This window comes from Zootoca vivipara, chromosome 15 (assembly GCF_963506605.1).
Source record: "Zootoca vivipara chromosome 15, rZooViv1.1, whole genome shotgun sequence".
Taxonomy (NCBI): Eukaryota; Metazoa; Chordata; class Lepidosauria; order Squamata; family Lacertidae; genus Zootoca; species Zootoca vivipara.
In genome coordinates, this window is record NC_083290.1 from 7,776,648 (window position 1) to 7,801,144 (window position 24,497).

A 24,497-nucleotide genomic window follows, 5' to 3' on the forward strand; every position below is an offset into this window, starting at 1 on the left:
GCCAAGCACAAGGTTTGGTTGTTGATATGGGAAGCCCTAAGTCACTTGAAAGCAGGGTACCTAGCAGTTCACTTCCTCCAGTACAGACCAAGCTGAGCAGTAAGATCTTCTGAGGAAAGTCTGCTGGTCATTCTGCAGCTAATGGATTCTCGCTTGGTAACAACACAAAAGTGGGACTTCTCAGTTGTGGCACCCGACCCTTGGAATGGCTCCCCCTTCAGCATTTGAGAGGCTGAAATTAGTAATCAGCTTTAAAGCCTCTTAAAGACGTGTGTGTGTGTGTTTGTGTACTACTTAGTTTTATCCGTGGTGTATTAATTCCCCCCCCCCTATTTTTTTAGTGGTGTTTTATATTGATTTTTTATTATATTTTATGCAGTGCTATTTTTCTAGAAAAAGAGGTGCTGGAACTCACTATGAGCCAGTGTACCAGTTTCTGGGTATCACAAGTGGGGTGAGACAGTACAGGTGTGCTCAGATCCTGTTTGCCTGCTTCCCAAAGGCATCTGATTGGCCACAGTGAGGATGCTGGTATAAATGAGGGCTTTTGGTCTGATCCAGCTGCAGGGCTCTCCTTACAGCACTTCTGCCCTCACCTGGCTCCCCACACCTGTTGCATCATTCCCTCTTGGTTTTAGCACCAGGAATTAATTGCCCCAAGGAGTCACCAGCTGTTATCTTCATGGTGTAGATAACAGTAAGTCAGATGGGAAAGGGCTCCCCGCCCCAGCTAAAATAAAATAAAATAACCTTACCCTTGTGGTGAATGCAAAGTGGTAGTGGTGTTCTGCCTGAATTGGGGGCTGAAGCAAACCTTTGTAGACTAATTTCTGATATCACTCTGGATAGTCATACTGCATTCCCCCTCCCCCCCAAAAATACAAAATTAGAAATACATTGAAGTCTAGTCTGGCAAAGAACTGTATGCTATCAGGTCCTTGCACCTCTTCAGGCAGTTCTAATATTCTTTGTAAAAGAAAAGAGTGATAAGCTTTTTTGAATCAAGAAACCTAGAGATGCAAAAGGCTGGTTTTTAATAATTAGTACCATGGTGCAGCTCACAAGAGAACAAGCCATGCCAGCCTTTCTCAACTCCCTCAATTTAAAATAGCCAGTAAAAATAAAATAAATTTAGTCATTTAAAAGATGGAAAGCCCCAGTTTCCAAGGCAATTGCATCCGACGGGCAGGTAAACACCTCTTGTTAGCCAAAACCATAATGGTCAAGTTGATGCTAGTTGGTGGTGGCTTAATAAATGGTTTGATGGTTTAGTTTTTAGGAGTCCCGGTGACTCTTTTTGCAAGCATCCACCTGGTGGGGACACTGGAAAATAATCCATGAATCCCTAGGAGCTGTGATGTCACACACATCCTTCTGAAGTCTTTCTTGAAACTTTGCCTTTCAGAGTCCTGATGCACAGGAGACAGGCATGATTAAAAGAACGGGGCATCTAGTTATCAAGAAAAGAACCTTCATGCCAGGTAGGTTTATGTCTCCTCCCTAGCAGATGTGGAAATGCGTAGAACACCTTGTCCGCTGTAACAGAGTAATTAAGAAATGATGATTGACTAACCAGAGCATATGGGCACCTTTTTGAGATGAATGCAGGTAAGGGAAGTGGAAAAATAGACATTAACAGCTAGGTGTCAAGCGATTGATGCAAATGACACATCACACAACACGGTTCAAAACAGATTTTTTTATTATTTTTTTCTGAGACAAACACATTGATTTTCTGGACCACAGTAGAGGATGGAAACCTTTCACAAACTTATTTATTTGAAAATACAAATATAAAATTATACTTTCCACATCTGTGATGTGAGAGACCCCCATCCATGTAGTATATTTTTACAACAGGGCTTCGGAAAGCCATACACAGAGACCTGAAAGATGCTTGATATATATAGATACACGTATATATATATATGTATGTATATATATATTTATATATGTATATAAAAAGTCACTACCAAAGTTCGCATCAGTTCATACTAAAATATAAAAGGAAGGGGCTAGGCCTGGCCACTGTGTCATTGTTGATTAAGTACATTTAGAACCACCTGAAAATGCTGAGACTTTGCATTGGATTTACTGATGGAATTCAAAACATGTACAACATATACAGTGAGATTATTTTGCTATCACTAGAATTCAATTGACACTCACATCCCACACATGTGGTGGTGTTGGCATATGTACAAACACAGGTTATTCTATAGCACGGGTGACTTCTTTTTTTGTTTGTTTGTTTTTGTCTGAAACAAAATTCTATCAAGACAATACATTCTGATTGTTTGGTAACTGGCAAACAGATCACTTTGATTTTGAATTCCTTTTATTTTTTGGTAATTTTTAAAATTACAGTATTAAAGTATTGCTTAGCTTGCAGAATCTCATGTAGTGCTTCCACACAGTGAGAAAATGGATTGGAATTAGATTCTGCGCACTTTATGAAACTCTACAGTGTATTGATGCAGATTTTTTGGGAATCTGCCAGTGTGTCTAAGGCCCCCTGTCATTCAAAACATAGTTAGACTAGCTTCAGTTTGCTCTTCCAACCATTTTGCTTTTCAGAAAAAACCCCAAAACAAAACAAAAAGGAAACCTTTCAAAACAAATACACCCAAGAGTAAAAAATAAGTAGTTAGTGTTTTTTTTGTAAACAATTTCATATGCAATATATATATTACACAACCATGGCTGACCTTCAAGAAAAAAAATGTAGGAAAACTATATTGCTTTAGTTTTGTTTTATGTTGCATTGAATTAGATGGCAAATGAAACAGGGTGGTTTGGTGGCTGGAGTCCCTAGCCCTCATTCACACTCAAGATTGAAAGAATCGTTCAGGGTTAATAGCTGGGTGATGGAGAAGAGAAAATTAAAAAAAAGTCTGTACACCTTTCAGGTCATTATTATTTACCAACAATTACCTAATGATTCAACTAGCCTAGCAAGATGTGTAACATTCATCAGCTTGTGTATATACTGCTGTACAAGGGGGAAAATTACAGCAACAGAGCCATGCTACCTTAAAGTCCAAGCTACAAATTCAAATTAAAATAAACATTATGTAGAATAGGAAACAAAAAAGGGACAGGTTGCTCTTCATTTTAATCAAGTTAAGATTGGATGGTGTGTGTTTTGTTTTCCCCTCCCCACCTTTGGTGGGAGGAGAAACAGGCAATGTGAATTAAAAACTCCCAGTATCCCGTGAGAGAAATTCTGGCCCTCTGTTCAAGTCAGTAGCAAAAAAGAAAAGTATGCCAGGATTTCATGCCAAGCTCTTTCCAAATTTTAGATCAATTTTGACATCCAAATGCCACGGAAACAAGCAGAGAATTTCTCATAGAGTTTCCTGGTCTCTGGTTTTCACAAGATTGTTTTAAAAATTAACTTTTAACTTGAGGCACAAAGCAGCATTTTCCAATGCTTTCTCCATGGAGGTGTGTAAAGAATCCACCACAGTACTTGAGTGGTGCTTTTCAATCCCTGTTTACACCATTCTGATCCTACATTTTGGTTTTTGCTAACTCCAAGGCATTGTTTGGAAGGGGAAGTTTGGAACAAAATGATGAGATGCTGAAGATGTGGCTTTTTGCCTGCTCTCCTTGACTAAAATAAAGATGCAGCTGAGCCTTCTGTGCTAAAATTGTTTTTAAAAACAAACAAACAAACCCAAATCCTTTGGAACAGAGTTCTTGATGAGTGAGGGAACTAAAATGAACCTTAGCCTAGGAAGCCACTTCAGAAACATACCAGGTTCCACACAAGTTGTGCTATGGGCCGCTGGGGCTTTTCAAAAGGTATAGAAACATCTAAAACATATTCACACAGGTTATCAATTTTTTTCTTCTGAGCATTCTTTTTTAAAAAAATATTTTTCTCTTAGTAAAATCATTTTATTATACCATGCCTCCCTCTTTTTATTTTTTAAAAATAAATTAAAAAAATCCAGTTTTGCATATCTAGCGTTAGCATTTAAGGTAGTATGGCACACCCTCTTTATAAAAGCCAAAGGGTGGGGGAATCTATAAAATGCCGCAGCAGTTTTGCTAGCATTTTTTTCCTTCTTCTTTTTTTTAACATTGTGAGACCTTTGGTTAGTTGAAACCGCATGAGATCAGCAGAAAGAAAAAAAAAACACAAAAAGAAAATGTAAGTTTTTTTTAAAAAAACACCTGCCCAAAATTATTAGCATTTTGTTTTGTCTTAAATAAGAGAAAGTTCTATCCTTACTGGTCCTAAATCTGAATAACTACATCTAAGTATTTAACCTTAATTACAATACAACTACCAATATGTACTAGAAGAGGAAGAAAGAGAAGAAAAGAGAAGGGGTTAGGGGTTTTCACTACACTAGCATCAGGACAGCACTCTTACAAGATAGTCATTTTTATACATTATTAACATACAACAATGATCAAATAATCTGCTATGAGGTGACAGGGAATGAATGACGAGGAGGAACACATGGTAGTATACAGTACAGGCACACGCTCCCGGGAACTCCTCACAGGAAAGCTCCATTGAAATGAATGGGAGCTGTGCAGAGCTCCTGGGAGGGAGAACTCTACATCATTTGAAAGGAGCCTTCAGAGAAGTTGTCCCTGATAGGTGGTATTCTGATGTCATCTACATTGATTAAAGAGTAATAATAATAAAAATTCCCTGACTTTTTTTTTAAAAACACACTTGACTCTCAGGGAATTTGGTTTGCAGTTAATTACTTTTCTTTCTTTATTATTATTAATAGTATTATTATTATTTAGTGTACTACTTGATCAAGTCTCAATTTTAAAAAGCGTCCAGCATTCTGGCTTTTAAACCTGGTTGTTTTGAAATAAGAAAATAATAATAATACAACCAAAGACATTACACAATCAACCAACCAACAAAACAAAAAACAAAAACCCAAAACCAACAACAAAGAAACCCATGTTTTTTGTTGTTTAAAAACAAGACCCTCCCCCCTCCTTACGGTTAGCATTATGGTGCCTCGGTGAGTGTTCAAAGATGCTTTGCTCTAACTTGTCTATTAAACAACTATGTTAGCCTACTTGTTAGTAAAGTTTTACAAAAATAGGAGCGCAGCAGCTTTTTTTTCTCTTAACAAATGTCGCATTCAGTGTCTTATTCTGGCTGTACCTAGAGTACCAAATTTATAAACGTAACAATTTAAAAAAATATTAATAAACCTTGTCAATATTAATGTTAAAAAAAAGAATATATCCACACTATAGTTATGCTTGTAATATCACCTACTGTGTTGTACTTCGAGTTGCTGTTGCTGGCCTATTTGACCCATATTTAAAAAATTAAATTAAAAAATATCCTTCATAAGACTCCTCTCCAGCAGAGGACCATATATATAACAGCCAAACATTAAACATGTGCAAATTGGAAATTGTCAGTTTTTCCCTACCAGTCACAGTGCAATGATGTTTTTTATACATTTTTTTTCAAATCTGTTTTCATCTACAATAAATTAAATCTTCTCTTGCGTCTAGGGTGATAAACTTGTAGCACTGAGGTATTCAGAACAATATTTTCTCTTTTTTTAAAAAAAACAACAACTTTGCTTTCCCTAATTTGTTAATATAGGAAAGAATGGATGAGGTGAGAAGATGCAGGCTTAATCTGCCCCCCTGCCCACAGCGTGGGAGCTTCCAAGTGGACGCGCTTGGCCAGAGAGCTATAGAAGGCGTCAGGGTGGCTGAAATGGATGGACAGTCAGTCAGGTGATCTAAAGAATGGTTTAAAAAAAGTGTGCTTGAATTTTTAAATACCGTCTTAAATATTATATTTGTAGCTTTTTCAATCTTGGGAAAACGCAGTTTTTATTCTTCTTCTTAACTTAAAAACGTAACTAGACTGTTACTTTATAAGCTGTGCACAGATGTCTAGTTAATATGCTGGTATGACGCTAGTACAGTTATAAGGTCTAACACCTACAGAGCAAGCTAAACAGTGTTGATCTAACTGCTATGGGCCAGCTCTGGCAGTTGATCTCAAACGTTTAAAAATGTTAGGGTGCAACCCACTGGGAGCTTTGCCGTTCCATGTGCTGGAGAGATGAATGAGAGCCAAGAAGGGCAGTTCCCTGCCCTTGTGCCTCTTCTGTCCACGTCAAAGCACTTGCGGAATAAAAGCTTCCAGCAGATCGGGGGCCCCTAATCTTTGTCTTTTTCTTCCGTTCAGTACAGAAACTGCCTTAGTCTGACTCCATCACAAAAATATTATGCATTTCTCTTTTTTAATAGTTTATATGTAAGTTAATGGAATTGTATTTACAGTATTATTATTTTTCAGAAATCACAATTTCAAAAAACCTTATATCGCCTCTTTTTCAACAACAAAAAAAATGCACTTATAGAAAAAGGACGCACAAAAAACTTTGTAGTCCTTGCCTTATTGCCGAAAATAGATATAATTAGGTTAACTAATACAAAGAACTGCTAGAGATCTTGTTACTGAGCCAGCCTCCCATTCCCTATACAGCATAAATAGAATATGTCTGCTCACTTGTCTTGCTTGCTCTAATTCTAAATTCAGTGTGTGCTAAATTCCACCTGAAAAAGTTTTTTAGCTTCAGAATTGGTACCAGTCAACTGAGAATCGTGTTACCACTTCAGCTTCTTTTAAGCGACGAAAGTACATAAAACAAAATAAAGGGGTGGGAGGTTATTAAAAAGCAAAGCAAAAAAAAAAAAACCCTCGTAATATATAAACAGTTATATTATGGTTAGGCTTTTTCTAAATACACAAAGTAGTATGTCTACGTGACTACAAGCCTATGTCAAAATACTACAAAAGAGTGATTAAAATAGATTTCAAAGGGGAAAAAACATCAAGAAAAATAATAAAATGAACAAAATGGATTATATATATATACACATATTCTTTTCTTTAAAAAGCTGTTGTTCTATATAGTACAGCAGGTTTGTGAGATGATAGAGATTGTGGACAACCCAAGTCCGCTGACTGCCACCTCCAGTTTGTGTGGGTTATTGGTGATGATGCAATGCTCAAAGTCTGATTGATGATGTATCACCTAAACATGGAACCATTCAGAAACTTCGCCCTGTCTTGCCTGGACATCCAGATATATTCTACAGTGCGTTTTTGTGAAAAGAGAGAGAGAGAGAGAGAGAGAGAGAGAGAGAGAGAGAGAGAGAGAGAGAGAGAGAGAATAGATAAAAACAACAACAATTATAGCCAACACTTCATAGACATGTTAATCATTCTAGGGGCCTTTTTAAGGATTTTATGGTCACACGTTGTATGTGGTGTACCTGGGATGTCATTTGTTTCCCAACAGGCCACCATACGTTTGTGTTAAAGGGCAAGGGACTTATGCATGTTGATATCCAAGAGCTGTGTGTAACCAACTGTATGTTAAGAATATCAAAATGCTGCACCACATTAGCTCAAGTTCAGAAACAGGGAAAGTGGAAATCTGACGCTTGCATACACTATGCAATTATGTCATATGCCTCCTTATTCTGTGATTCACAGAGAGCTATTTGGCGTGGATGAGTCCCCTCCCTTGACTGGTGGAAAGCAGATTTAGCCTCCCCCCACCCAACTTCTGATATGTTACCAGGTGCTGCTTCCAGGTACAAGGTTAGAATTTAACCTTTTCTCTCTCTTTTTTTAAAAAAGCTGAAATTCTTAGGGAATCTGATTTCGGTGGCTAATATCAAATTCTCCAGCTTTCTAGTGCCACCACAGCATACACATAGAGTCTATTATTCATGTGGTAACTGCACCCATCTGCTGAGAAATGTGATAGGGAAAGAGGAACTGGGGTGATTGAGACTCTTAGGCAACTGACCTACAAGGGGAGCTAAGATGGTAACTTACACATAATATGAATTACCCGTAAAACAGAAACAGGCAGGGAGCTAACGCTGCAAACAAGGACTCTCTGCTTCTAGGTCCATGCAAAAAAATCAGGGTTATGTTAAGTGCCAGGGATGTTAATATTGACAATAACATGGTCCTAGGGCCATAGCTCAGTGGCAGAACACATGCTTTGTATGCAGAAGGTCTCAGGTTCAACTTCTGACATCTCCAGGTAAAGCTGGGAGAGACCCCGTCTGAAACCCTGAAAAACTGCTGCCAACCAGTGTAGATAGCACTGAGTTGTATGGTCCAATGTGTCTGACACAGTATAAGGCACCTTCCTATGTTCCAAGTGTTGTCTTCTTTTTAAGGCTGTGCGCTGTGGAGCCACAAGGTCCTCAAAATCAGAGTTCAGGACAAACCCTTTAAAAAATTTATAGGTTGGAGTTACTTGTGAGTGAGAAGAACCTCTGTTTTCTTGGGGCTCTTGGAAGGAAGTCATGTGTCTGGGATGGCTCCTCCTACTGCGTGTAGCCCCAAAAGAGTTTTTCTTCATACCATCCTTATGGGCTTTGGAGACATCATCCCTGTTGGCCAGCTCCTCCACCCACAACAAATGCATCCCCTTCCAAATCACTGCCGAGTGCTGCCTCTGCATGTTTATCATGGATTCCTGGGGGAATCTACTGCTGGTGCATTCAGCTTTCCCATCACCTTAGGCAAGGGAAGTAGTGTCACTTATTGAACAGTTTGTGTGATGGTTTATGTTTTCCTGGTATGCCCCTTCAGCTTTTCATAACTCTTGAATAAGGAGAGTCAAGTCATGGCCATGCAGTGCTGCTGGTCTGGAAAGGCAGCTTTTGGCTTCTTACGGCAGTTCCAGGAGCCTCCTTGCTTTGACCTCTCAAGAGAGGGAGCCTTCAGACTCAGAGAGCCTCTGCCCTAGGCATTCTAACTTCCTGCTGTATGCATTCTTGAACAGGCTGGCCTTGCTGGTTCCAAGCCTTATGGAATGCGCCACTAAGATGGACCACTTGTGTCCAGAAGATGGAGAATAGGAAAGAGGAGGGAGAAGAGGAAGAGGGCAGAAGGAATGCTGACTTAGTGCACCATTCTTCCTTCAATGGGGCTTAGGTACATATTTACCCCTTTCCAGTCTGGACAGGGGGACTGCAATGGTAGAGAAGGGCCTGTTGCTGGTGAGGAGGCAGCCTGCATCTCTCTGACCAGTACCCCTGTAAAACGTTTGAGAATTCCTTTTCCCCAGACAAGCTCAGTATTGGGAGGACTTGAAGCCCTCCACTGACAGTTCACTTGTAGTCCAGGTCTTTAGCTTTCCTTGGACGTGGCTTGGAGGGCTCTTCTGTTCACCTGCTTCAGAGACCTCTGGTTCCTACAACACGTTTCCCTTTGAGATTGACTTTGCCCTGCTGCGGGGCATAGTGTTTGGCTGTTGATGCCAGCCAAGGCTGAGGTGCGGGTGGGGAGAGATCCAAATGGGCTCTGCAGGCTTCTCCATCACCTCAGTGAATCTCATGATGCCTGCTTGCTGTGGTGAGCGATTGTGCCAACCCTCTCAGCCATATGGGCACAATCTTCTCCACTGTCCCACTTGGGCCCCCCCCTCTCTCTGCCACCTCTTCTGTGCAATTGTGCCAGTGTGAACCATAAACCTCCTGTGCTGCAGGAACTGCCTCCCAAATGCCCCCAGTTTCTAACAGCAGATGGGGAGTGAAAGGGGAGGCAGGGAGAGAGAGAAAAGCACAGAAGGAGGAAATACAGAAGACAAGCTAGAAGCTCAAGTTGATCCCAACCATCCAGCTCATGAGGCAGGGTGGTCTGGTAAGAAGGATGTTCCCTTCCCCTGGGTAAAGGTAACGGTAAAGGGACCCCTGACCATTAGGTCCAGTCGTGGATGACTCTGGGGTTGCGGCGCTCATCTCGCATTACTGGCCGAGGGAGCCGGCGCACAGCTTCCAGGTCATGTGGCCAGCATGACAAAGCCACTTCTGGCGGACCAGAGCAGCGCACGGAAATGCCATTTACCTTCCCGTCGGAGCGGTACCTATTTATCTGCTTGCACTTTGACATGCTTTTGAACTGCTAGGTTGGCAGGAGCTGGGACCGAGCAACGGGAGCTCACCCCGTCGCGGGGATTCGAACTGCTGCCCTTCTGATCGGCAACCACTAGGCTCCGCGTCCCTCTTCCCCTGGGTAGTCTCATCTAATTGGGGCCATAATTGGATCCAGCCAGAGGGAGGAGCCATCCCAGACACATGCCTGCTCTCCAGGAACCTGTGGGGGAACTTCATTTACACATTTTTTTTAGAAAAGCAAGAGATGTGGTTGGCAAACAACTTGGATGAAAAAGCATGCCAATAGTTGATGTAAAGTCTTCCTTTTTCTGAAACAAACAGGCCCTCTTCACAGGACTTCAAAACCAAGTATGAAGGTGAAGCTGTGCTCTTTGATGGAGGTGGGGGTGGGGGTGCACTGAAGGGCAAAACTAGAGTGTGTTTTTGCCAGTTTGTGCCCACTCGGCTATAAGGCTCTGGGTCTGTTTCAAGCAAGGCCTGTCTCTGGAAACCTCTTGAGTAGCTTGGCTTTTCCAATAGGCTTATGGGAAGCTGTCAGACAAGGCAGCTGCAGTGGATGGAGGTAGCACAGACTGGGACCTCTGAGCTTCTGATCCCCAAGCTTCTTTCCTGCTCCGTGGTCTTGGGTGTTTAGGAGCAGACGTGAAAAACACAGGTCGGAGAGGAAGCTATGATTCGGTAGATCCTGGTTCATATCTTAGCTCTGCCATGAACTGAGCTATGCTAGTACCTCTGCCTCATCTCTGATCTACCTACCTTACAGAAATGCTCTTCATTTGAAATGGGCTTATTTCAGCCACTGCTTATTGCCTTGTTAATGGTGGTTACAGCACTCATGTGGGTACTGGGTGAATTAATGCCGTGTATGGTTACCTGGTTAACATTTGTTAGCACCAGAACACCATTTTAAACTGCTCGTGTAGTGTTTTTTTCTGTGAGTAGCAAGACTGCATTTGACCCTGGTTGCTATTAGTAACTTTAACATAACAAAATAAAAAAATTCCTTCAGTAGCACCTTAAAGACCAACTAAGTTTTTATTTTGGTATGAGCTTTCGTGTGCATGCACACTTCTTCAGATACCATGCACACGAAAGCTCATACCAAAATAAAAACTTAGTTGGTCTTTAAGGTGCTACTGAAGGAATTTTTTTATTTTACTTCGACCCAGACCAACACGGCTACCTACCTTTAACATAACAAGCAAGCAACCGTTAATGGCACCAGTTTGAAATCCTGATTCATCTAGAATGGTGTCCTGGTTTTCTTTTTGTTGTATCTCACTGCCAATCACTGAGATCACACTCCATTGAAACATATGTAATTGCCTTATACTGAGTGAGACCATTGGTGCATCCACCTCAGGCAGCAGCTCCCCAGGATTGAAGGTGGGCAAATATTTATCGCATGCCCTCAAATCACACTCTGGGTAGGAAGGAGCAACTCAGCCTTCATTAAGTGATGCAGAGCATGCTGCCTGATGAGAATCATGGAGCATTATTATGTGTTTTGCAAGGCTGTATGTGGAACAGATGCAACTCAAATGCCTTAGCATCCTTGAGAACCTTTTAAAAAATTGATTTGTTCATGGTCGAAAAACTTTGGGTCACTTAAAACCACACCACCATATACTTATTCACCCCTCTGACATTCATAAAGCCTTTCACAAGCATCATGCCAAATTCTCCTAATTTCAGCAATCATTATTTTAATTCCATGCATTGATTTGGAATTTAGAAGGCATGCAATTAGCAGCAAAATAAAGCATTTACCACATTTAGATATATATGTATATAAGCTGGTCATGGACTGTTTTCTAGGAGTTGTTTTTACTCTTTAGAGCGAAAATTTTAATTCGATATGCAAAGACCCCACACTGGGGTGGTCAGTTGAAGGGTAGGAAACAGGCAGGGATCCAGATAGGACATTAGTAGGTGGATAGTTTTAATTTGAGGTAGCTGTTCCAAAAGTACTAACAGTCCTTATTGTGCTACAGCATTTGATGTAGTACTTAGTGGTGGATTTGAAGCAATAAAGCATTGCACTGTTGAATGCTGCTTTTTCCACAAGTCTCTAGTCCACATTAATGGTACTTATTAAAAAAATGCTCACAGAAGGTTGAGGATTCCTCAACAACTCTTTGTATTTGAATAATCAAATTGTTTGCATAAAAATGAAATAAATGTAAACACACTTAACAAAATTTGCTCAGGATCCCTTTCCACTTTCCATCCCAGAAAACTGAATAATAATAATAATAATAATGATGATGATGATGATAATAATCTTACAAGGGAAAAAGGATTTAAAGACAGGAAGAAAGAAAAGTGTAAAAAAAGGACAAAATATAAGGGACATAGTTGAAAATATAAATGCTATATACTGGAATACCTCCAAGTGAGATGGCAACCAACCCTGTGTAACGTTTCAATGGTATCCATTTGTAAAAGCCGTTGCAATCAAAGGCCCCTAAAATTGTACAATTGTTAATGTCATCAGTGTGATACATGGGAAGAGATTGTGATTTTTATTTATTTTTTGCATGGATTTATCAAAAGTCTCAAGTGTGTGTGGTGCCAGCATGAATATTTAGAAAAGCTGCAATCTAGTCCTGCTAACATCTCTGTGGATTCAATTCTAGGGATATTTTTCCAAGATCACACCTGAAAAGTAAATTTCTTAAGCTGCTGTTAGTAAATGGATGGTGTGAAAGGTATTAAAAAGGCAGCTACTTTCTGTAGAATGTTATTGAACGTAAAATTAAAGAGCCAGCTGTGTGCAGGCACACACAAAATAATTTTAAAAGGCCACATTAGTGCAGACAAAGCACAATGCTGAGTGCTGTATTATTCTTTGGAAGCCAGGCTGCTGCAAAAGGTCAACAGCGCACACGTTTTCAAGAACAACCGGATCTTTTCTTTCTTTAGGCGAAAAATGGAAATGAGGGGTGTTGCAAAGTGGTGATAGATGGCAGTTTAGATTGATGTAGGTCTTAACAGAATAATAATCTGTATTTCACTGTACAGCTGATCCAATGGGATTTTGCAAGTTACCCAGCTGACATTACAAGGGGAATGGAATTAAAACAAAAACCATATATGTCCGGGTGTTAAACTTTTTTAACGCAGTAAAACACTTTTGGAACTTTGTCTGCACTTTGGGTTAACTAGGATATATCTACAGATACAAGAAAATGGACAGGAATAATCCGTTTGGCTTAAAATAATTTGGTTAACTGGCCACTAAATAGCACCAGACATTCATGCTAACACACACAATTGAACACAGTAGAATTGAGATTTGGGGACGGGGGACGGACTTGCATGCAAATTTGTTGAGCAAAATTTCCACTCGAAAATTAGTAATTTTCCGCTTCCAAATTAATAATCACACCACATTAATTCTAAAACATATTGTATTCGCTTGAGAAAAAAATACGTTAAAAACTTGCTAACATTTTTGCAGATGAACAGATTTAAAGCAACAACTTCAGTTCCTTATAAATTGGATTCACATTACCATTCCTCCACCCACAAACTATACAACATTTTCCACCTTCCAAAAACGGATTAGATAAAAACGGCACAGAAAGAAGCCCCTGTTCTGGTGATGTGAATCCATTCACTCATGGGTATCTGGTAAGGTGCAGAGCAAGGCAACTTCCCATGCTAAGTGTTATTATATCAGTACTTCATTTCTAGCCCAGCTAAATTTTAATGCATGATACAGGCCATTCCTTGCTTCCTGTTTTAAGGTTATAGGAGTGTTCCTGCAAATTGCTCCTATGCATATTCATACATCTACATTTGACAAAGGGTTAGGGTACAAGGAGCTGCTCCCAGGTTCTTGGGAGCATGAGCAGTGTTATCAACCTTTATAATATAACTTTTGGGATATGGAAGTTGCTTGGAGGAGTACAGGTAGATCTCATCTTACACTGGTTTTACATACGTGATTCCAGACCACAGAAAAAAATTAAAATACGGAGGGTTGGGAGATCAGGGAAAAACCCCAGGAGGGTCGTCCGAGGTTATGCAACGGCTCCTGTGAGATCTCATGGGAGCCCTCCAGGGCCTTCCAGAGCCCGATAAGCAAAGTGAGTGGGGTGGGGGGAGGCCCACTCAGTGACGATTTTAGACAGGGAGGAATTGTTGTGCAGAGTTGTTCTGGGGATCATTCTGCCTTTGCACAACTTTCCTTACAGGTACAATAGCCGGAATGTTATGTGTAAGTGGAGATCTACTTGTACTTTAGGGTCTTAAAATTAGCTCATGTAACCATTTTTTGTGGGTGGGGGGTGGCTTATAGCCAGAAAAAAACTTAAGCACACCTTTGGAAATTAAGCACTCCTGTTTTTGTAGGAGTGTGGCATTTTTTAACTTTCAGCTGCTTGGGTGGGAGCACTAAAGTGAGATTTCTCACCTGGGTAAGATTGCTATGAAAAAAAACTTAACAGGTTTCCTTAAACAGAAGCGCACACACATTGCTAAAATAAAAAAGACACTTGGTGTGCTGTGATGGATCAGAGGAAATCCACCCCCTTCCTTTACAGAAATAAATACACAGTACAACTTCTGTCAAATGGACACCTCTCAGCAGCTGACGTTTATCTGGAATAACGAGCACAATGCAAGTCCAGTACCTGGCAAAAGATCTGAATATGTGACCTGGCTGAATGAAGTTTTATTGTACCTTGCAAGGGAAGTGTAACGGTTTGCTGTTACAATCAAAAGAAAGTGAAGCTTCAGATATATGGAATCCATAGAGGATGCCGGGGCAAAGGCAGAGCCACACAAATAGATTCAATTTAGCTTCTAATACACGTGACAGGTAGGAGTCCTGGCTTTGTGTGGCTTTGAAGGCCTATTTAGAAGAGTAGTAGCTTCTCTAACAAGAGCCTACCCTGACAGCAGTGGGAGGGACGAACTCTGCTCATTTCAGAGCCCAGGACACGCTAGGAGGAGAAACGGGGAAACAAAGAGGACTACTTACAGCAATTCCATGCCCAAAGCCGGAGCCAGGCTGGGGGCTGGCAGCACTTATGTAGTTACCAACACCGGAGTCTTGACTGGCTGTACCGTAGAGGTCTGCAACAGGACCCGGGCTGTTCGCCCCTGGGAATCCTCCAGGCCGGGCTGGGTTGGAGCCTGCCGGGGAAGCGGGTGCGCCAAAATTCGGTTGAGCACTGTAGCTATTCAAGACTGGTGTGCAGAGAATAAAGCTGGGTATGAGGCCAGAAGCCGAGCATGCACAGTTATTACAAAGCCAAACACTAAAAAAAGAAAAGAAAACAGCCTAGGTCCAACTTCTAACACTTAACCAAGGCCATGCGATAGGAGAGCAAATACTCAATAATAGTCAGCCCATACTACTAAGAAGCTTGGAGCTCCAAATATCTAGAAATATGTATAAAGAGAGAAGGGGAAAAAAACCATTCAACACACTACTGCAACCAGAGACGGTAGGTGCTCAGTTTCACCAAATTATCACAAAAATATATATTTTTCGACATCTGATTTGATGCTCATGCAGTAGTAAAACGAGTTTTCTAGATCTGGGCACGTCGAGACAGCATTCACATCCCATGCAAACTACAAAGGAACTAGTTTTAGACTACACATTGTGTTAATATTGATATTAAATGTTGATAAGCAAAGAAAGAAAACCGTTTTTTGGATCCACTGAAAACTTTCAGATGAAATATATGTCCTGTCCACCCACCCACTTTTTAGCTCTCGAGGTACATGAAGATTGGGAGGTTTGAAATGCTTTTCTTTAAAACAAACAAACAAACAAACAAACAAACAAAAAAATGATATGCAATGGAACATTTGGGGTGTTTTAGGTACCAGAGGAGGGTTGGTTTCCCTTTCCTCCTCTCCTAATTTATAATAGTACCATAAGTGTCTGTCTCCATCTCCAAAACTATTATTTGGGCACTACCAGAATGCACAAAGAAATGAGTAGCTAGAAGCAGAAACAATCCTATAATCTTAATTATTTCGAGAGAGGGAAGGAGGGAGGGAAAAAATGTAAATAGTAATAAGGAAGTAAACTCCTTTAGCTGAAAGCAGGATACAGCTCTTTTGGACAACTATTTGGTAGAAAAAGTGAAATTAGCAGATTTAGTGGAGGAGGAGGAGGAGGAGGAGGAGGAGGAGGAGGAGGAGGAGGAGGAGGAGGAGGAGGACCCAACCATAAGTAGTATGCTACAAAGAGAGAGAACTGCCAGCTTTATGCTTTGAGACCATCCACCTTCCTTCATGACTATATCAAGGCAAGCAGTGCTATTTCTTGAGCTGATCATTCTTGACCTTTCAAAATCTATTGCTTAATTATACTGAACAAGATGCTCTCAAATAGCTCAGACTATAATGCAAACCCAGAAAATGATGTTCCAGGAACGCTGTTATTAAATAAACATTTGCTGTTATTGGTCTATTTGCAATGCCTAGAGATGTTTGATATGTAAAATAATTGGTGGAAGTATCTGAAAAATTCTTTAAAAAAAAGAGAGAAAGAAACAGGATTAAATAGCAAAAAAGACACAGGGCCTGCCCTCTCTGACAACAAACTACAGAGCACCATTCCCTCTATACATCTGGGCAGAGTGAAATGGGAGGTTGCAAAGCCTTTACCATAACTTTGAATCTTTCAGCCCACCAAAGATGCAAGCTTGTAAGTTTCCCCAGCCCCAGAGGTCAAAATGCCACGTTGCCTGGAGGTATATAGTTGGGAATCCTGCCTCCCCTTTCCCAAGCTGAGAGAAAAATACTATCTGGGAGTAACATGCCCCTGGGCATTTCACATTAGTTTTCTTTCTGCATCTTGCTAGATTCCACACTTTTGAGGAAAACAGCTGTTTGTCTATTTACAGAAAACTCCACAACGTTTCCTGGAAAAGAGGGGCTTTCCCCAAAGCCTCACACATCAAAAGGGAATCTTTCTACCTCTTAACGAACACCCATACTTAAAAATGGATAAATTGAAAAAACAACAACAAATTTGGTACATCTTGAGCAACACAACTCTGCAAAGTCCTAAAGTAAAGGCCAGCTCTAAATGTGCAGCCCCTCCCATAGCAAAATATTTTAAGTATTAACCTGGTAGAGATAAAATGGGGTCTGTGTGCATGGAGAGAATCCATGAAGCAGTTATCCCTAGTGTCTGGCAGAGGGATAGGTGACCACAATCAGCACTAAGGTTGGGTAGAAAGGTCTAGGAAAGTAACTGCATTGTGCTGGACTGAAATGGCAAAACAAAGTACTTAAAAAAATATTAAAGATTAAATGTCAAGCTAACATTTGGCGTTCTCACTCATGGAGAAAAACATCCAGCTGAGATATTCAGAGGCCCTTTATTAACTTGCTAGAGCAGACTTTTCTTTTCCAGTTCAGTAAGGTGGATACAGGCCTTGCTGACAGCTCACCAGAAAGCCTCCGTTACCCAGGCAAATAAATGCTTAGGCTTCTGAAGTGAGTGATGCAGAGCCTCCACATGGAAGTGGCTTTAAATCACGCCAGATGGAGGCTGCCTTAGTGTGAGCTAGAGGTGGCTGTTCTGATAAGGTGAGGCGTCTTGGCAGGATGGGTGCATCCAAGGGAAGTTCAAAATGGCCACAACGCAGACATGGGCAGGCCTTGGTGATAGGCCAGTGGTGCCGGCTTATGCTGGGCTTTGAGAAGGAGGTAAGAGGGCTCTGGCAGGGTCCCAGAGCGCTCCTACCTCCTTCCCAAAGCCCAGTAAATGCTTACCTGGCATAGTTAATAATAATAATAATAATAATAATAATAATAATAATAATAATAATAATATATTACTTATACCCCGCCCATCTGGCTGGATTTCCCCAGCCACTCTGGGAGGCTTCCAACAGAAGTATTAAAATACAAAAAATTATTAAACATTAAAAGCTTCCCAAAACAGGGATGCCTTCAGATGTCCTCTAAGAGTCTGGTAGTTGTTTTTCTCTTTGACATCTGGTGGGAGGGCATTCCACAGGGCGGGTGCCACTACCGAGAAGGCCCTCTGCCTGATTCCCTGTAACTAAATCCGCCTCTGCACTAAATCCACCTCTGATGTAGAGGCCCTTGCTGGGGAGCTGCCCAGATAGCAAAGGGATCTCCTTATTTCAATGTGCTTACAAAGAAGCACAGGGGCTTTGAAGGGATATAATATTTTTTAGTTGTCTCAGGATTGTGCACCAAAGGAGCTGCTGTGTGTTTGGGAAGAGGAAACTGATGGTCCTGCCTTGTGCAAGATGGCTCCCTGACCTCTTCTGTGTTCCTGGTTGCCCAATGGCTATTTCCATTGCTCCCTTTTTGTGCGTTTCCTGCTGGCTCAGGATTCATGGCTAGATACCAAAATGAGTGCAATTCTGAAAAACAGATGCAAAGCTAAACACAGGCAACATTATCAGTAGATAAAAGACAAGCCTCTCCATCTCCACTCAGGTATAAGTGAGCCTATCTGTGGGGGCCCAAAGCGCTGAGGGAGGATTGACACACCAGTCAACTCATCTGTCAGATTTGGCAGCCTAACCATCTATTCTTTAATGGTGGTCCAATACTGTAAAATATGCCAAGATTTACTGCAAAGTAGGAGGTTTCAAGGACTGTTTTTGTCTCAACTGCTTGAATAAATATTCCAGGAACGCTTGTTTTATTTTATGATGCTTCCTTTCTTAGCAACGATAGGAACAATGGCTTCTTACTCTCTTTCCCCATAGTGGTGAAGATTCCATAATGATGATGGTGGAGGAAAAGAAGAAAACAGCTGCTGTTGGAGGGAACACTGCTTACCTAGCACTATTGCATTTAAAAAGGGACCTTTGGCTTTTTAACTGTACTGTACTGTACTTTGCTATCTTTCTGTTTTAATGTTCATGCAGTTTTGTAACTGCAGGCTCACCCCCCAGTTCTGGGATACAATCCAAATAGAATACCAAGGCTGAAATCCTAAAACTGAGGAGGGGAGGGTGGTGGGGGCCAAAGGCAGCTTATATACCTCATCCAACAACCTATTGGGCTCTTGCCAGCAGGGAAGGAATGAGGGTGCAGGTTCACTCTTGCTCGCCTATGTCCTTGGCTAGGGTTTTAAACATTTGTTTACATCAGTGGTTTTCAACCAGGGTGCTGTTGCTCCCTGGGGTGCCTTGGAATGTTGGTTCCTTCTCTCTGATTCCCTCTCATGTCTCTGCCTCCCAAAGGCTTGCACAGCTGTTTATTGCAGCAGCCCTGGCTATAAACTCTGCAGGTGAATGGTGCCTCTAGGAGGCCCCTCTCTTTGGGGTGGTGGGCAGCTCAGAGACCAGGGGTGGTGGCATCAGCTGCTCAGGATGAGGGGCTGCCAACTCTGCAGGCAGGGGGTGAGATAACTGGATTCCGCAGCCCAAAGGCATGCCACAGAAAGAATGTACAGTGGTACCTCTACTTACGAATTTAATGCGTTCCGAATGCACATTCGTAAGTAAAAAAAAAAATGTAAGTCAAATCCCATAGGAATTCATTGGGAGAAGAAATTCGTAAGTCGAAGCAACCCTATCTAAAAATTCGTAAGTAGAAAAAATCCTATCTAAACAGCATCCAAGATGGCGGACGGAGCTCCATTCGTAAGTAGAAACATTCATAAGTCGAGTCATTCGTAAGTAGAGGTACCACTGTAGTTGGTTAAGGGAGCCGTGGGCTCAACAAGGTTGAAAACCTCTGATTTAAATTATTCCCCTAGCATTGTTTCCATTGTTGCGGTTTAATCTTCAGTTTGGAGTGTGTCAGAGGACTGGGAAGGCTTTAGATCCAAGCCTTCCCCAGGTCAACACCTTCTCAGCCCTAGTGATGTCCGAGCTGCAATGTTGTGGTAGTGCAAAGGCCGCCAGAGTTTCCACAGCAGGAAGGGGGAATCCAAATATTAGATCTCTGTTTCCACTCTCAAAAAGTTCTTAAAGTTCATAGGAACCCTGCCTGGGACCAAAAGATTTTAGGACCTGTGAATTGTTTGCATTTATAGATGCCTTGCCAGGTATCCTAGCAAAATTAGATAATAATAATAATAATAATAATAATAATAATAATAATAATAATAATAGCAGCATTGTTTCCCTATAAGTGATCTAATGATTATAGCTTTTGTTGTCATCATAAAAGTTGATGCTTTAAAAATTCTTGACTGTTATGTGACAGTTCACCAAATCTTCTCCGATCAGTCAAATGTTCAACCCTACTTGGGGGAAAGGGGGTGTTGCATCACCCTCCCTTCCTCGGGGTGGGCCTGAATACAGTGCACCAAGCCCATGGGGCCATGTCAACAGTTTAGCCTCAACTGATTGCACACCAACAGAGGATGCATAACTGCACACAAGTCCAAGTTGCTTGGAGCAGTATTTTTTCCTTCTTCAAAATGACATACACAGTCTGCACTCATACCTAGGGAGAGCATTTAACTGGTCTCTGCTGTGCTAGTGGAAAGAGCCAAATAAGCTCACTCTGCTAGGGGAATTCTGGAAGATATCGATAGGGGGGGGGGATGTCCTTATTTATGGGAACAGCAACTGCAAAACAGACAATTTGCAAAAAAGTGTGAGCAAACGTATCAGATTCCAGAGGTTGGGGACTTTTTTCTCAGTGTACTGCCCAACACTCTGCCCAACAATTTTGGGCCCAATTGTTTTAGACTGCAGGAGCTTAGGGAACAGGAGCAAGCCCCCGCAGTGACCCCACGCCTTCAGGGACACTTGCCCCCTCCAAGCAGCCTTGCAACCAACCAACTGAATTCACCAGAACATGTTGAAATGTATCCTTTCACAATTGTTAAACACACACACACACACACACACACACACACACACACACACGAATGATATTGTTTGTACATTCAGGATTTGCTTGTGAAGTCTGAACAAAGACAGTTGACTATACAAAGTCAAGGGTAATTTCCCATTGTTTGAACATCATTTTGATAGTTCGCTGTGATCGCAGAATTTACTACAGGAGAAATGCAAAGCATAAAAAGCACGCCCACTGGGACATTATCTTGCAAATACACTATTAGAAGAGTAGAAGATGTCTCGGCTCCTTTTTTGTTCATGACCTACAAAACAGCGAGTTGCAAAAACTTCTGAGGAGCGTTTGGAAAAGCTGTTACAGAGCTGGCAGCCTGCAGTAGACCCAACACATTAGAGAAGACAGGTCTTGGAACTGCCACAGAGAAAAAGCACCTTGCAGAGACTGGCTTTTAATCAGAATATATTGCTGTAATATACTTCTCCAATACAAGCATCCTTGTAAGACTTAAAAAATACTGGGAGTTAGACGTGAAATATCAAAAAGGAAGGGAGTAGTCTTCTGATAATGTATTTCAGAAACAAATCTTAAATAAGCATGGGAGGTGATGGGAAAATCAGAGAACATGCCAAATCTAAAAGCTTAAAACCTATTTGAAGTGCCAGAGAGAATGTATAACTTGCAGGGTGTAATTTTTTTAGCTCAAACACTCTTATTTATTTAGACTGGACAACAAAAAGTGGGAACCTGCTGCTGTTTTGTTCAGAAGAACACTGAAAATAAAATTAAGGAGTTTTGAAACCCGGGGGTGGGGGAACAAAGAGAGATGCGAAAGAGAATCCCTGTGAGAAACGGGTGCAATGGCCTTGATCTGAAGACGCTGACTGCCTGGAGTCTTTAGGTGTCTTGGGGGGGGGGGTTCTTTTGAGGACTGGGACTGCACAAACGTGTCCCTTGGGATCGCTTGGAATTCCAGTGTGCAGCCTTCTCACTCTGCTTCTACCACTGGAAGATTCTTGCCAGATGTCAGAGCATCGTAGCAGCTTTCCCGTCACCACACCCTGGCAGCCTACCTGGTCACGAGAATGAAGGCTTACTGGCACTGCATGGATTAACTGGTCCAGGCTTGGGGTTGGTGTTTTCAGGGCTGTGGCTACCTGGGCTTGGGGTCTCTAGGTGTGCAACTTGCAGGGAGAGCTGGTCTTGGAGTGAGAAGACCATGTTTCTTTAAACAGACATCTCAGCTCTTTTTCCCCTGAGTGGTGGACAAAGATTTCTTTTTGTCCTTTGTCTTCACCAATACTGTCTGGGTGATTTCCAAACAACTCCCTGCCTGAGGAGGACACCCTTGCTAGATTGGCCTTAGATCTGGTGTTGGCTCCCCAGTTCTGGAGCCAGGGATTGGTTTCCTCTTGCCACTACATTATTCATTTACAAAGCATTTATACATTTTGTATTTATATTCATCCCTTTAACCAAAAAGGCTCTGAGCAGCTTACAAAAAAACATCTCGCAATCTGAAAAAAGGCTTCACATGAGGGAAAAGGAATGGGAGGGAGGATGGAAAAGCAAGTTGGTGTGTTCTCTGATGCTATGCTAGTGTAATTTTATAAATATTAAACACTATATATAATTTTTATTCATGCCTTGTTGTATGCATCTATTACCTTGGGAAAGCTGGAATGTATTTGTATGTAATATGTGTTTAATATTATACATATAATTATGCATATAATATGTGGCAACTATCTGTAGTTTAAGCAGAACCAGTAAAAAATAACCTACTTCCCTTCAGGATTGAGGCTGGAATGAGGAAAAAAAATGTGTGTGGATAAACAACACTGTGATTTTCAGAAAATTCCATCCCTAAAGTTGACCCTTATGAGTTTCGTTTACGGGTTCTATTTTCAATGCTGGGCAAAAGATGCTGCATGGAGCAGTCTGGGGTGGGAGGCAGGAAAGAATAAAAAGCAATACTCTTCTACAGATGGATGGCCATTACACAATGTGTTCTCTTCGTCCTCTTAATTTTCAGGTTGCCCAGTATCTTGTGCAAATGAGCAATTTGAGCGGTAACATCCTTGCCATTCAACTTGAGATGAAAACATGATCTCTGCACTGAAAAGCTCTGGAATAAGTCAAATCCATTTCGCGGTCATGAAGTTTTATGAAGTACAGGGCAAAGCAATATTTTTGAAACAAGTAAAAACAAAAATGCACAAACAAAAAGTGATGGATTACTATTTTGGGCTCTTTTTAAATTGGGGTCATGCAGGTTGATGACTGCAATGGGAGGGGGAATATAGTGGTAAAAGCAGCTGTAATCTCCAGGTTTATTGGACAGTGGATCTAACCTTCCTGTCAACACCAGCCTGCAGCTCCCAAATGAGTCTCTGGTGAGAAACTAATAAAGTAGTAAAAGTCTGTTTCCCACCTTCCCCTTCAGAAAACAGAACTGGGCCACAAACAGGAATGAGTGTGGGAAGCTCTAATGCCACATTGTGTGCCCATTAACCTAGATTACACACAGAGGTCCAGCAAGTTCACATTCAATTAGGAGCTAAAAATAATGACATGGACTCGCAATCATGCACTTCACGTCGCAGACTCAGTTCCTCCGGCTGCTTAATAGAGAGAACAAGATGAGTGTGAGTCAGCAATAATGCATTGTTCAAAAGCGAACTAGGGGAAAAAGCCCTCCAACCTAAAACGCAGCCCCTTGGGGGGCACATTAGAGAAAGCGATGTATCCAAGCAATGGAAAACAACAGCATCGGGTCTCCGATGACCAATTTTGTCCAGTTGGGCTACCATAATTTAAAACAAGAGGTGGTGGTGGGGAAATAGGATTGAGAGGATCAAAGCAGAAATGGAATGTTTTAAGATGTAAGCGAAGAGGAGAAATTGAAGGGATAGCTTTCTTGCTGAACCCAGAGAAAAGAAGATTGGGGGGGGGGGGAGTTGCCATAAAGAGAGAACTATTCCCATAATCATTTAAGGCCATTTCACACATTAAACCAAGACAAACCTGAGCCTGGCACTGTGAGCTTTCAACTACAGACCACAGTCAATCACCGTACCTGAATAGTACATGTGTTTGCTGCACTCGCACATTACATTTTTAGATGTACACCTAAAACAAATAGCAGGTAGAGTAGCCCTAAGAAATGCCAAGAGATTTAGCTTGTAGAAATCTAAGATTCACCTGGGATACCACCTTCCACATTGCAGGGAAAACAGAGACCACTCACTTAATAGGTTTGTTTAAGCAAGCTAGGAAAAACATCCAGCAGATTCTGGATGAGCTGGTGACTACCCTATTATTTCAGGGAGTACTAAAAGGTGCTCAGGAGACAGTCAGTAAAGCAACGCTGTGACACCCCTGCTCCATCTTTTTTACTGTAAGCTCTTTTTTATGTATCTATAAAAATATCTGTAACTCGTGTTTTCTCCAAGGAGCTGGAGGTGGCATGTATCATCCTGTCTCATTTCTACCCCTGTAAGGCAGCATAGCCTGAGGTAGTGACTGGCCTAAGGTGAGGCCCATGGCTCAGTTGGGGGCAAGTGGAACCGGGGTCCCCAGTCTTTATCCAACATTGTAACACACTGAGCCCTGGTTTTCAAAAATGGGAAATTTATCACCCAAAGGGCAAATAAGTAAAAGAGCTCAGTGGTGGAGAGCTTTGGGGAGTACAGAAGGCAGCACTGATGCCAAGACAAGAGCTTTTTTCTGGGAGTACTCAAGGCTATGCAGTACTACTGACACCTTTTTTTCTA

General features: G+C 41.5%; 1 protein-coding gene across 14 annotated transcripts in view; it reads right to left on the bottom strand.

Annotated features, from left to right (window-relative positions):
• Window positions 1-1,684: 1,684 nt before the first annotated feature.
• MSI2 (musashi RNA binding protein 2) overlaps window positions 1,685-24,497 on the bottom strand; it is a 410,355-nt gene continuing 387,542 nt past the window's right edge. For 7 of the 14 annotated variants that reach the window (XM_035139780.2, XM_035139777.2, XM_035139771.2 and 4 more), the window contains 3 exons: window positions 14,936-15,144; window positions 12,335-12,412; window positions 1,685-7,113 (listed from right to left, as the gene is read on the bottom strand). In XM_035139780.2, coding sequence (XP_034995671.1) covers window positions 12,371-12,412; window positions 14,936-15,144 — 251 coding nt within the window. In that variant the 3' untranslated portion in view covers window positions 1,685-7,113; window positions 12,335-12,370. The remainder of the gene's footprint in view (window positions 7,114-12,334; window positions 12,413-14,935; window positions 15,145-24,497) is intronic. The other 7 variants (XM_035139782.2, XM_035139774.2, XM_060268510.1 and 4 more) reach the window with 3 other exon arrangements.